This window comes from Oryctolagus cuniculus, chromosome 2 (assembly GCF_051225735.1).
Source record: "Oryctolagus cuniculus isolate XC-2025 breed Fujian yellow rabbit chromosome 2, ASM5122573v1, whole genome shotgun sequence".
NCBI lineage: Eukaryota > Metazoa > Chordata > Mammalia > Lagomorpha > Leporidae > Oryctolagus > Oryctolagus cuniculus.
In genome coordinates this window covers 74,979,758-74,993,213 of record NC_142868.1, presented here as the reverse complement: position 1 = coordinate 74,993,213, position 13,456 = coordinate 74,979,758, and the positions used below count along the sequence as shown (strand labels likewise).

The 13,456-nt window shown below is 39.6% G+C and overlaps 1 protein-coding gene across 1 annotated transcript in view; it reads left to right on the top strand.

The window, feature by feature from the left end:
* The window catches only part of LOC100339702 (disintegrin and metalloproteinase domain-containing protein 25), a 30,178-nt gene extending 19,736 nt beyond the window's left edge, over positions 1 to 10,442 (top strand). Inside the window, exon 2 of the mRNA XM_089327018.1 lies at positions 10,237 to 10,442. Coding sequence (XP_089183144.1) covers positions 10,237 to 10,442 — 206 coding nt within the window. The remainder of the gene's footprint in view (positions 1 to 10,236) is intronic.
* The last annotated feature ends 3,014 nt before the right edge of the window (positions 10,443 to 13,456 follow it).

The window sequence follows — 13,456 nt, the reverse complement described above, 5'->3', positions numbered from 1 at the left end:
AACAGCATTTGATGAAATTCAGCATTCTTTCAAGATAAAACCCTAAAAGGCAAGTATAGAAGGAATATATACCCCAACACAATAAAATCTATAAGCATTAAACTCACAGCCGGCCAGTGCAGGAAGGGGAGTGGATGTCACACAGACACCAGTGGGGAGAGCAGGGGTGCCCAGGGCTCCGAGTCCACACATCGGCGCTGGAAGGGGAGGTGAGCTCAGTAACCCGAGACATTGGCGGGAAAACGGCGGTCAGAATCTAGAGGGGAGCGGGAAAGTTCACCAGACTGACTACAGGAGAGAAGGAAAAAAAGGTGGGGGGGTACTGGTACAGACGAGTTTCTCTCTCTGCCAACCTTGCAAAGGTTGCAAGGTTGCAAGGTTTGCAAGAGTTTGCAACAGTTTGCAAGGTTTGCAAGGTTTGCAAGAGACAAAGAGCAGGCACCACTCTGGATTTACATAACAACAGGGGAGAGCTAAGGAACTGAGTCACTATAACTCAGTAGCCTAGGCAACCCAGAGGGAGTCCAGAGGAGAAACAGAGCCTGCAAAGACTCTTTGGGTAGAAGCCAGAGATTGGAAGCTAAATATCATCAATTCTGCACAGCTGTGCGGTGCAGTATTACTTACCTCCTGAATAAATAAAATAAATAAATAAATAAATAAATAGAGAGAGAGAGAGAGAGATATTTACCATGCATAACCTGAGGGTGTCACCTTTGCACACCCGTAACCCGGAAGAACCAAGCAGAGCTCTCAGGCCACACCCATCTCAAGCCTCCAAGGCTCCTCCAACAGCAGGCACCACTTAACACAGACATAGTATAAAATAAAAAAATAAAAAAAACGCACAGTGATGAAAGAAGAATTAACTATGCCAAGGAACAAACACAGAAATCGAGGGAACAAGATCAACAATGACACTATGATGCCTCCAAATAAACAAAACACCCCAAGCCAAGATTATGAAGATGATGAGATAGAAGAAATGCAAGATACGGATTTCAGCAAATTTATGATAAGAACATTTAGAAGTTTTCAAAAGCAAATCCTTAAACTACAGAAATCCTTATTGGACAGGATTGAAAATCTCTCTCGTGAAAATGAAATTTTAAGGAAGAATCAAAATCAAACTCAGAAACTAGTAGAACAGGAAAGTGTGATAGTGAAGAGAAATCAAAATGAAATGAAGAGCTCAATAGATCAAATGACAAACATATTAGAGAGCCTTAAAAACAGAATGGCTGAAGCAGAAGAGAGAATATCGGACTTAGAAGACAGAGCACAGGAAAACATATAGTCAAACCAAAGAAAGAAGAAGAAATTAGAAATGTAAAAAATATTGTTGGGAATCTACAGGATACTATTAAAAAAAAAAAACAACATTCGAGTTTTAAGAGTTCCTGAAGGCATGGGGAGAGAGAAAGGATTAGAAGGCCTTTTTAGTGAGATACTAGCAGAGAACTTCCCGGCTTTGGAGAAGGACAGAGACATCCTAGTACAGGAAGCTCATAGAATGCCCAATAAACATGACCAAAAGAGATCCTCACCACGACACGTTGTAATTAAACTCACCACAGTGAAACAGAAAGAAAAGATCCTAAAATGTGCAAGAGAGAAACGTCAGATTACTCTCAGAGGATCTCCAATTAGACTCACAGCAGACTTCTCATCAGAAACACTACAGGCTAGGAGGGAATGGCAAGACATAGCACAGGTGCTAAGAGAGAAAAACTGCCAGCCCAGAATACTATATCCTGCTAAGCTCTCATTTGTGAATGAAGGTGAAATAAAGACCTTTCATAGCAAACAGAAATTGAAAGACTTTGTGGCCACTCGTCCAGCCCTGCAAAAGATGCTTAAAGATGTGTTACACTCAGAAACACAGAAACACGGCCATCAATATGAAAGAAGGTAAAGGAATAAAAACCACCAGTAAAAGAGCATGGGAAGCTCAAAGCATATACTAGAAAATATCTCCCGGAAAATGGCAGGGCAAAGTCACTACGTATCAATAGTCGAATTAAATATTAATGGTCTTAACTCTTCAGTTAAAAGACACAAATTGGCTGATTGGCTCAAGGAACACAACCCAACTATTTGTTGCCTATAAGAAACACATCTCTCTAACAAAGAGGCATGCAGACTGAAAGTGAAAGGCTGGAAAAAGATATTCCATGCCAACAGAAACCAAAAAAAAGCAGGTATAGCCATATTAATATCAGACAAAATAAACTTTAATACAAAACTGTTAAGAGAGACAAAGAGGGACACTACATAATGATTAAGGGTTCAATTCAACAGGAAGATGTAACTATTATAAATGTATATGCACCTAATTACAGGGCACCGGTCTATTTAAAAGATATGTTAAGGGACTTAAAGGGAGATTTATATTCCAATACAATAGGACTGGGGGACTTCAATACTCCACTCTCAGAAATAGATAGATCATCCAGACAGAAGATCAACAAGGAAACAGCATTTTTAATGGATACTATAGCCCAAATGGATCTAACAGATATCTACAGAACTTTCAATCCTACATCTAAAGACTTCACATTCTTCTCAGCAGTGCATGGAACCTTCTTTAGGATTGATCACATACTAGGCCATAAAGCAAGTCTCAGCAAATTTAAAAGAATTAGAATCATACGATGCAGCTTCTCAGACCATAAAGGAATTAAGGTGGAAATTAGCAACTCAGGAAACCTTAGAAAGTACGCAAACACATGCAGACTGAAAAACATGCTCCTGAATGAACAATGGGTCATAGAAGAAATCAAAAGAGAAATCAAAAACTTTCTGGAAGTAAATGAGGATAACAGCACAACATATCAAAACTTATGGGATACAGCAAAAGCAGTATTGAGAGGCAAGTTTATATCAATAGGTGCCTACATCAAGAAATTGGAAAGGTACCAAATAAATGAGCTTTCAGCGCATCTCAAGGAACTAGAAAAACTGCAGCAAACCAAACCCAAATCTAGTAGGAGAAGAGAAATAATTAAAATCAGAGAAAAAATTAACAGGATTGAATAAAAAAATTGCAAAAAATCAGCCAAATGAGGAGATTTTTTTTGAAAAAATAAACAAAATTGACACCCCATTGGCCTAACTAACTAAAAAAGAAGAGGGAAGACTCAAATCAATTAAATCAGAGATGAAAAAGGAAACGTAACAACAGACACCACAGAAATAAAATGAATCATCAGAAATTACTACAAGGACTTGTATGCCAGCCAACAGGGAAATCTATCTGAAATGGATAGATTCCTAGACACATGCAACCTACCTAAATTGAACCAGGAAGACATCGAAAACCTAAATAGATCCATAACTGAAACAGAAATTGAAACAGTAATAAAGGCCCTCCCAACGAAGAAAAGCCCAGGACCAGATGGATTCACTGCTGAATTCTACCAGACATTTAAAGAAGAACTAACTCCAAGTCTTCTCAAACTATTCAGAACAATCGAAAAAGAGGGAATCCTCCCAAATTCTTTCTATGAAGCCAGCATCACCTTAATCCCTAAGCCAGAGAAAGATGCAACACTGAAAGAGAATTACAGACCAATATGCCTGATGAACATAGATGCAAAAATCCTCAATAAAATTCTGGCCAATAGAATGCAACAACACTTTAGAAAGATCATCCATCCAGACCAAGTGGGATTTATCCCTGCTATGCAGGGATGGTTCAACATTCGCAAAACAATCAACGTGATACACCACATTAACAGACTGCAGAAGAAAAACCATATGATTATCTCAATAGACGCCAAGAAAGCATTTGATAAAATACAACATCCTTTCATGACGAAAACTCTAAGCAAACTGTGTATGGAAGGAACATTCCTCAGTACAATCAAAGCAATTTATGAAAAGCCCACAGCCAGCATCCTATTAAATGGGGAATAGTTGGAAGCATTTCCACTGAAATCTGGCACCAGGCAGGGATGCCCACTCTCACCACTGCTATTTAACATAGTTCTGGAAGTTTTAGCCAGAGCCATCAGACAAGAAAAAGAAATCAAAGGAATACAAATTGAGAAGGAAGAAGTCAAACTATCCCTCTTTACAGACAAATGATTCTTTACTTAGAGGATCCAAAGAACTCTTCTAAGAGACTATTGGAACTCATAGAAGAGTTGGGCAAAGTAGCAGGATATAAAATCATTGCACAAAAATCAACAGCCTTTGTATACACAGACAATGCCATGGCTGAGGAAGAACTGCTAAGATCAATCCCATTCACAATAGCTACAAAAACAATCAAATACCTTGGAATAAACTTAACCAAGGACGTTAAAGATCTCTACGATGAGAATTACAAAACCTTAAAGAAAGAAATAGAAGAAGATACCAAAAAAATGGAAAAATCTTCCATGCTCATGGATTGGAAGAATCAACATCATCAAACTGTCCATTCTCCCAAAAGCAATTTATAGATTCAATTAAATTCCAATCAGGATACCAAAGACATTCTTCTCAGATCTAGAAAAAATGATGCTGAAATTCATATGGAGGCACAAGAGACCTCGAATAGCTAAAGCAATCTTGTACAACAAAAACAAAGCCGGAGGCATCACAATACCAGATTTCAGGAAATACTACAGAGCAGTTGTAATCAAAACAGCATGGTACTGGTACAGAAACAGATGGATAGACCAATGGAACAGAATAGAAACACCAGAAATCAACCCAAACATCTACAGCCAACTTATATTTGATCAAGGATCTAAAACCAATTCCTGGAGCAAGGACAGTCTATTCAATAAATGCTGCTGGGAAAACTGGATTTCCACGTGCAGAAGCATGAAGCAAGACCCCTACCTTACATCTTGCACAAAAATCCACTCAACATGGATTAAAGACCTAAATCTATGACCTGACACCATCAAGATACTAGAGAACATTGGAGAAACCCTTCAAGATATTGGCACAGGCAAAGAATTTCTGGAAAAGACCCGGGAGGCACAGGCAGTCAAAGCCAAAATCAACTATTGGGATTGCATCAAATTGAGAAGTTTCTGTACTGCAAAAGAAACAGTCAGGAGAGTGAAGAGACAACCGACAGAATGGGAAAAAATATTTGCAAACTGTGCAGCAGATAAAGGGTTAATAACCAGAATCTACAAAGAGATCAAGAAACTCCACAAGATCAAAACAAACAACCCACTTAAGAGATGGGCCAAGGACCTCAATAGATCTTTTTCAAAAGAGGAAATCCAAATGGCCAACAGGCACATGAAAAAATGTTCAAGATCACTAGCCATCAGGGAAATGCAAATCAAAACCACAATGAGGTTCCACCTCACCCCAGTTAGAATGGCTCACATACAGAAATCTACCAACAACAGATGCTGGCGAGGATGTGGGGGAAAAGGGACACTAACCCACTGTTGGTGGGAATACAAACTGGTTAAGCCACTATGGAAGTCAGTCTGGAGATTCCTCAGAAACCTGAATATAACCCTACCATTCGACCCAGCCATCCCACTCCTTGGAATTTACCCAAAGGAATTTAAATTGGCAAACAAAAAAGCGGTCTGCACCCTAATGAATATTGCAGCACAATTCACAATAGCCAAGACCTGGAACCAACCTAAATGCCCATCAACGGTAGACTGGATAAAGAAGTTATGAGATATGTACTCTTTAGAATACTATACCGCAGTAAGAAACAACGAAATCCAGTCATTTGCAACAAAATAGAGGAATCTGGAAAACATTATGCTGAGTGAAATAAGCCAGTCCCAAAGGGACAAATACCATATGTTCTCCCTTTTTGGTGACAACTGACTGAACATCAAAAAGGAAACCTGTTGAAGTGAAATTGACACTATGAGAAACGGTGACTTGATCAGCATAGCCCTGACTGTTAATGAACAACTTAATACATTATCCCTCTTAGTATTTTTTTTCTGTTCTACTTAATATGACTGGTTTAATTCTGTAATTATTACACAGTTATTCTTAAGTGTTGAAAATTAACTGAAATGTGATCCCTGTTAAACATAAGAGTGGGAATAAGAGAGGGAAGAGATGTACAATTTGGGACATGCTCAAGCTGACTTGCCCCAAATGGTAGAGTTAGAAACATACCAGGGGACTCCCATTCAATCCCATCAAGGTGGCATGTACCAATGCCATCTCACTATTCCAAGTGATCAATTTCAGTTCACAATTGATCATAATGAAAGGACTAAGAGTCAAAGGGAGCACATAAACAAGTCTAGTACCTGGTAATACTAACCGATAGAATAAATAAAGGGGAGAGTGATCCAACATGGGAAGCGAGATACTCAGCAGACTCATAGAATGGCAGATGTCCTAAACAGCACTCTGGCCTCAGAATCAGCCCTAAAGGCATTCGGATCTGGCTGAAAAGCCCATGAGAGTATTTCAGGCATGGAAAGCCATCACTCTGGCAAAAAAAAAAAAAAGACCTAAATGAAAGATCTCTGTGAGTGAGATCCCAGTGGATAGAACAGGTCTCCAAAGAAGGAGGTACCTTTCTCTGAAGGGAAGAGAGAACCTCCACTTTGACTATGACCTTGTCTAAACATGATAAGAGTCGGAGAACTCAGAGGGCTTCCATAGCCTTGGAAACTCATGACTGGAGCATAGGGAGATGACTGATGCCATAGACAGGAGTGTCAATTGGTAAAGTCAACAACAGGAGTCACTGTGCACTTACTCCTCATGTAGGATCTCTGTCCTTAATGTGCTGTACATTGAGATTTAATGCTATAACGAGTACTCAAACAGTATATTTCACTTTGTGTTTCTATGGGGGTGCAAACTGTTGAAATCTTTACTTAATGTATACTAATCTGATCTTCTGTAAAAAAAAAAAAAAGAAATTATCAATTCCCAACTTGACTCTCGCTGGGATTAAACATGACAATAGTTCTGATCTGATTTCATCATCATTTAAAAAAATCATCTATTATTTTTCACTTTATGTTTCTGTGTGGGAGTAAACTGTTGAAATCTTTACTTAATGTATGCTAAACTGATCTTCTGTATATAAAGAGAATCGAAAATGAATCTTGATGTGAATGGAAGGGGAGAGGGAGTGGGAAAGGGGAGGGTTGCAGGTGGGAGGGACGTTATGAGGGGGAAGCCATTGTAATCTATAAGCTGTACTTTGGAAATTTATATTCATTAAATAAAAGTTAAACAAAAATCGCATCATACATAATTGGGAAAGCAGAAACCTTTCTTCTAACAAAGAAAAAAAGAGTTGGATATCCACTCTTTACCACTCTTATCGACTAAAACCTAAAAGTCTCATCCAGAGAAATTAATCAAGACAAAGAAGCAAAGGTATTCAAACGTAACAGGAAAAACTCAAACCATCCCTGTTTGCAGAGGAAGTGATCTCATATATAGGAAACTTTAAAGATTCCATGTAAAACCTTTTAGAACTGATAAATGGATTTAGTAAGGTTGCAGGATACAAAGTCAGCATGCAAACAAGAAGCATTTTTTATACCAAACAAGCTTATAGAGAAATAAATCAAGAAAGTAATCTCATTTACAATAACTACCAAACAGCCGGCTCCGTGGCTCAATAGGCTAATCCCCCACCTTGCAGCGCTGGCACACCGGGTTCTAGTCCCGGTCGGGGCACCGGATTCTGTCCCGGTTGCCCCTCTTCCAGGCCAACTCTCTGCTGTGGCCAGGGAGTACAGTGGAGGATGGCCCAAGTGCTTGGGCCCTGCACCCCATGGGAGACCAGGAGAAGCACCTGGCTCCTGGCTTCAGATCAGCGCGGTGTGCCGGCTGCAGCGCGCCGGCTGCGGCGGTCATTGGAGGGTGAACCAACGGCAAAGGAAGACCTTTCCTTCTGTCCCTCTCTCTCACTGTCCACTCTGCCTGTAAAAAAAATAACTACCAAACAATGATCTAGTAATAAATTTATCAAAGAAGCGAATAATGTCTCCAGAGAAAAATCTTGAATTCTAAAATAATTGAAGACACATACAAAAATGGAATGATATCCTATGTTCATGCATAGAAGAACAAATAGCATTAAAATACACATACTACCTCAAAATTATTTATATATTCTATGAAATCCTCATAAAAATATCAATGGTAGGGCAGGTATTTTGGTACATTGGGTTAAGGTAGGGGGGATGATGCCTCCATTGCGTGTAAGCCTGCCTGGGACTGCGTCCTGCCACCTCTTCCAATCCAGCTCCTGCTACTGCACTTGAGAGAAAGCCATGATGATCCATGTACCTGGGTTGCTGTTACTCACATGGGAGACCAGGTGGGGTTCCAGGCTCCTGGCTTTGGCATGGCCCATTTTGGCTGTTGTGGACCTTTTGGAATTAAACTGTATGGTGAAAATCTCACTCTGTGTGTGTGTGTGTGTGTGTATGTGTGTCTCTTTCTCTGTCTCTGCCTCTCTCTCCCTCTCCCCCATGCCACCCCATGGCACTCTTTCAAATAAATAAATCTTTAAAAAATACCCATGGCACTCTAATTTTAGGAAATATTTCTAAATTTCATGTGAAACCACAGAAAATCTTGAATACCAATACAATCTTGAACAAACCTAATTGAAATAGATGAGTTTTTCATTAAGAGTTATGATTTGTTTGAATATATGCTTATTCTAAAACATCTGAATAATTACCTTGTAGCAATGATCAAATCTGGTCTATGGATCTTATTTCAATGAGATATTTTAAGCCTACCTGGCATCCTTGACAGGCATTAAAAAAAATCAAAGTTCCAAGAAACTTGGACTTTGATATTTGTAGTTGGGCCCCTGGAAATATCAAAGGATATATGTCTCTCATCTTGTAGAGAAACCAACTAATCAAGCTATTTGGGTTTTGTTAAAAGTACTGTCAAGACATAAAGTGGTGCTAAATTTTAAGTTCTGATACTATAAAATGGTACTGATACAAATGTCTGAAACTAACAAAAATAGCAAGAATGAAAAAACATACCCTTACACATGGTTTGTAGGAATGCAAGTTGGCAAACCGTTATGAAAACACTACGAAGATGCCTCAGAAAGTTAAAAATAGATACACCAGATAACTCAGTTACCCCACTCCTGGGAATATATGTAAAGGCAATGATATCAGCATATGAAAGAGATACACACACTCCCGTCTTTATAGCACTTCAATTCACAATAACTAAGGTATGGAATCAATATACGTGCCCACCAACTTATAACTAGATAAATAAATCATGGTATATACATTCAATGGAATACTACCCAGCCATGAAAGGAATGAAATGCTGACATTTGCATTCCTCAGAAAACTAAAGCTAGATCTACCAAATGACTCTGCTATCCCACTCCTATGAATATAGTTAGTGCAAATGAAATAGATACTGCACTGCGATTTTATACCAGCTCAAATTTCTTTTTTTAAAAGATTTTATTTATTTATTTGAGAGGTAGAGTTACAGACTGTGAGAAGGGGAGACAGAGAGAAAGGTCTTTCTTCCGTTGGTTCACTCCCCAAATGGCTGCAACGGCTGGAGCCACGCTGATCCGAAGCCAGGAGCCAGGAGCTTCTTCCAGGTCTCCCATGCAGGTGCAGGAGCCCAAGCATTTGGGCCATCTTCTACTGCTTTCCCAGGCCATAGCAGAGAGCGGGATTGGAAGAGGAGCAGCTGGGACTAGAACCAGCGACCAAATGGGATGCCAGCGCCACAGGTGGAGGATTAACCTACCGTGCCAGGGTGCTGGCCCCACCAGCTCACTTTTCAAAAGTGAAGATATGGTATCAACCTAGCTGTCCATCAACTGACATGGAAATAAAGAAAATGTGGTTTGCATACATGATGCAATACTAATCAGCCTAAAAAAGAATACAATGCTGACATTTGCAACCAAATGGATGCAATTATAAATCATCATATGCTAAGTGAAATAAGCCAGATCTAAAAAGACCAATCCATGTTTTCTTTTCTTCGTAGTAATTAATATAGACAGTGAAAATAGTGGGCGGATACATCATGTGGTACATAGCTATAAATAATGCTTCATTGAATCATGCCAGGTAAATGACAATATATTCGTTTGCCCTACAATAAATAGAAAAATGGAGAGTAGGAGTACAGGGCCACACTCCACAACTGTTGCTTCCAGTCTCTGTTCCCATCGTCTCCTTCAGGTTCTCCACACTTCTTTTTTTCCACCACACCTCTATCCACGCCCTGAGTTTTGTTCCCCCTCTGCCCCTTCCCTCCCAGTCCTATCTCAGTTATTTTTGGAAAGAAGGTGGCCTTCTGAAAACGACAAAGAAAAGTGGGTGCCCAAGTTTGTTGGTGTTCAGGACATGGAAAGTAAACCATCCCCCTCCCCCATCAGGTTCGCGGGAGCTCACAATGGCGGTGGCGAACTGAAACTCGGGGTTGGCACACTGATTCTCAGCGGTGAAGAGACGCCAGCAAGATAATGAGAGACAATGCTTACCAGCCCCGTGGATCACTAAGTTTTGCACAGACCTCACACGCAGCGTAGCAAAGAGGAGCCCGATGAGAAGCAGACTATGGCTCTCAATTAGCTGAATGAGGAACTTTGTGATTCGGCCCGTGACCCTCCAACAAAACATCTGCAAGTACAGTTGGGAAAGTCGCTTCCACTGGCATGCAACAATTATGGGACTTAATAACAGCCACTAATAAGGCTGTGTATCTTTTTAACAATTCACTTTGCACATGCTACTTCTTCAAACACCTAAAGTTTCACTTACAAAAATTTATCACCCCAATATTAACAGTATGGCAGCATTTCTCTCCCTATTCTAAGAGCACAGTGGCTTTAGATACTTCTAAAGGTCTTTTATTCGTTTGTTCACTGCTGTGTGATCCAAACCCAGATGAACCCCTAGTGCCAGAGATTACACGGATCTATAAAACAGACACAAGTACTACAGAGTAGCTGGGGAATGAATTCACAAGTATGTCATGTAATGCTACCTTAAAGTTAGGATAACCTGCGTTGTAGCAAGAAAGATCGTTACATTACTACTCCTTTTTTGATTTCCTTATTGGGCAGCTCCCTATCAGACCTAATCTTTCCTAATTCTAGTTTTTGTTTAGCTCAATCCATGCATTCAGATGCTCCTCTGAGAAAACTCAAGTTCTCCAGCTTTAGACACTCTAAAGTTGTTACAACAGAATAGCTACCCAAGGTACAGATATTTTTAAGGAAGCAAGTGTCTTGCATGGCCATTGTCTTCACTGTAACTTGCTGGTGAGACTAAAACCATTCCTCACTGCTCTAATATGCTGAAAAAGTCATCTGAGAGGGACTGTTATGGATGCCCAGTTGTCAATCAAAGGAAGCAGCATTATTCAAGCAACATCCATGCTTGTTTAAGTCTGCCACTGTTGAAGATTTGTGTTACATGATATACTTTATGCTCAAAACCAATGTGGCTGAGAATTTATACGGAATTTATAGCATCAACAGAATAAAATGTGATGTATTTCCTGCATCTCAGTAAAGAAATGACCTAATGTTGTCTACAGAGAATGGAAATTGGAAGTCAAACACCCTTTGTATTCCAATATAGGATACCCAAACATTTTGTGAATTTCATTTAAGTTGATAGTAGATCTATTAGTTAATCTGTCTTCAAACACACTGTTTAAGATAGCATTCAATAAATTAGACAAGTTAACGGATGGATGAGCAAATAATAGCTCCTCTAATAATTCATTTCTTTTCCTCAATAAAGTTGCATTTACCTAACTGGATTAGTCAGCACGGGGAACAATCTTTTATGAATGCAAAGCTGCTTTTTGTATAGACTATTGGGATTCACTTCATTGTTTGACATCAAACGATCTAAATTTCCACACAGTGACTATTTTTCTGTCTTCAATTATGATACATAGTCTGTTATAGTTTGACATATTGCTGGACCTGATTTATGAAGAATTAAGAAACTGTTCAGACAGGCAGATTTAATATGCGACACAGTGATACTGTCATACCTGGATTTCAAAGATGGATTTGGGACCCAGCAGTTCTAACATGTGCATATAGAGTATTAAGAATCGGTTTTTTGGGGGCCGGTGCCGTGGCTCACTTGGTTAGTCCTCCACCTGTGCCACCGTCAACCTATACGGGCGCCGGGTTCTAGTCCCGGTTGCTTCTCTTCCAGTCCAGCTCTCTGCTATGGCCCAGGAAGGCAATGGAGGAAGGCCCAAGTGCTTGGGCCCCTGCACATTTATGGAAGACTGGGAGGAAGCACCTGGCTCCTGGCTTCAGAATGACTCAGCGCGCTGGCCATAGCAGCCATTTGGGGGGTAAACCAGTGGAGAAAAGTCTTCCCTCTGTCTCTCTGTCTCACTGTCTACTACTCTACCTGTCAAATAAATAAATAAATGAATAAGAAATTGGTTTTTCAGGTTCAGCCTCATCTAAAACATATTCATTTGTACACTTGGCAACGGAAAATCCATAACATGGAGATATGATGAGTCAAAATTTAAAAATTCAAGTACTTTTTTGGTGTGGGAATTGTCATGAGGCTCTATTGAAATGTCCACTATGTGGGATATTGAGTATCCATTGAAATGAATTTGTTCTGCTATTTACATTAATGAATATTTAAGCATAACATTATTTCAGGTGACAACATGAATGAATAAGAGTGCTATGGGGTTTCTTTTTTTTTTTTTAAACTTTTATTTAATGCATATAAATTTCCAAAGTACAACTTATGGATTACAATGGCTTCCCCCCCATACCGTCCCTCCCACCCACAACCCTCCCCTTTCCCACTCCCTCTCCCCTTCCATTCACATCAAGATTCATTTTTGATTATCTTAATATACAGAAGATCAGCTTAGTATACATCAAGTATGGATTTCAACAGTTTGCTCCCACACAGAAACATAAAGTGAAAAATAATAGATGATTTTTTTTAAATGATGATGAAATCAGATCAGACCTATTGTCATGTTTAATCCCAGTGAGAGTCAAGTTGGGAATTGATAATTTCTTTTTTTTTTTTTTTTTTTTTTACAGAGGATCAGTTTACTATGCATTAAGTAAGGATTTCAACAGTTTGCACCCCCATAGAAACACAAAGTGAAATATATTGTTTGAGTACTCGTTATAGCATTAAATCTCAATGTACAGCACATTAAGGACAGAGATCCTACATGAGGAGTAAGTGCACAGTGACTCCTGTTGTTGATTTTACCAATTGACACTCCTGTCTATGGCATCAGTAATCTCCCTATGCTCCAGTCATGAGTTTCCAAGGCTATGGAAGCCCTCTGAGTTCTCCGACTCTTATCTTGTTTAGACAAGGTCATAGTCAAAGTGGAGGTTCTCTCCTCCCTTCAGAGAAAGGTACCTCCTTCTTTGATGACCTGTTCTTTCCACTGGGATCTCACTCGCAGAGATCTTTTGCCAGAGTGTCTTGGCTTTCCATGCCTGAAATACTCTCAT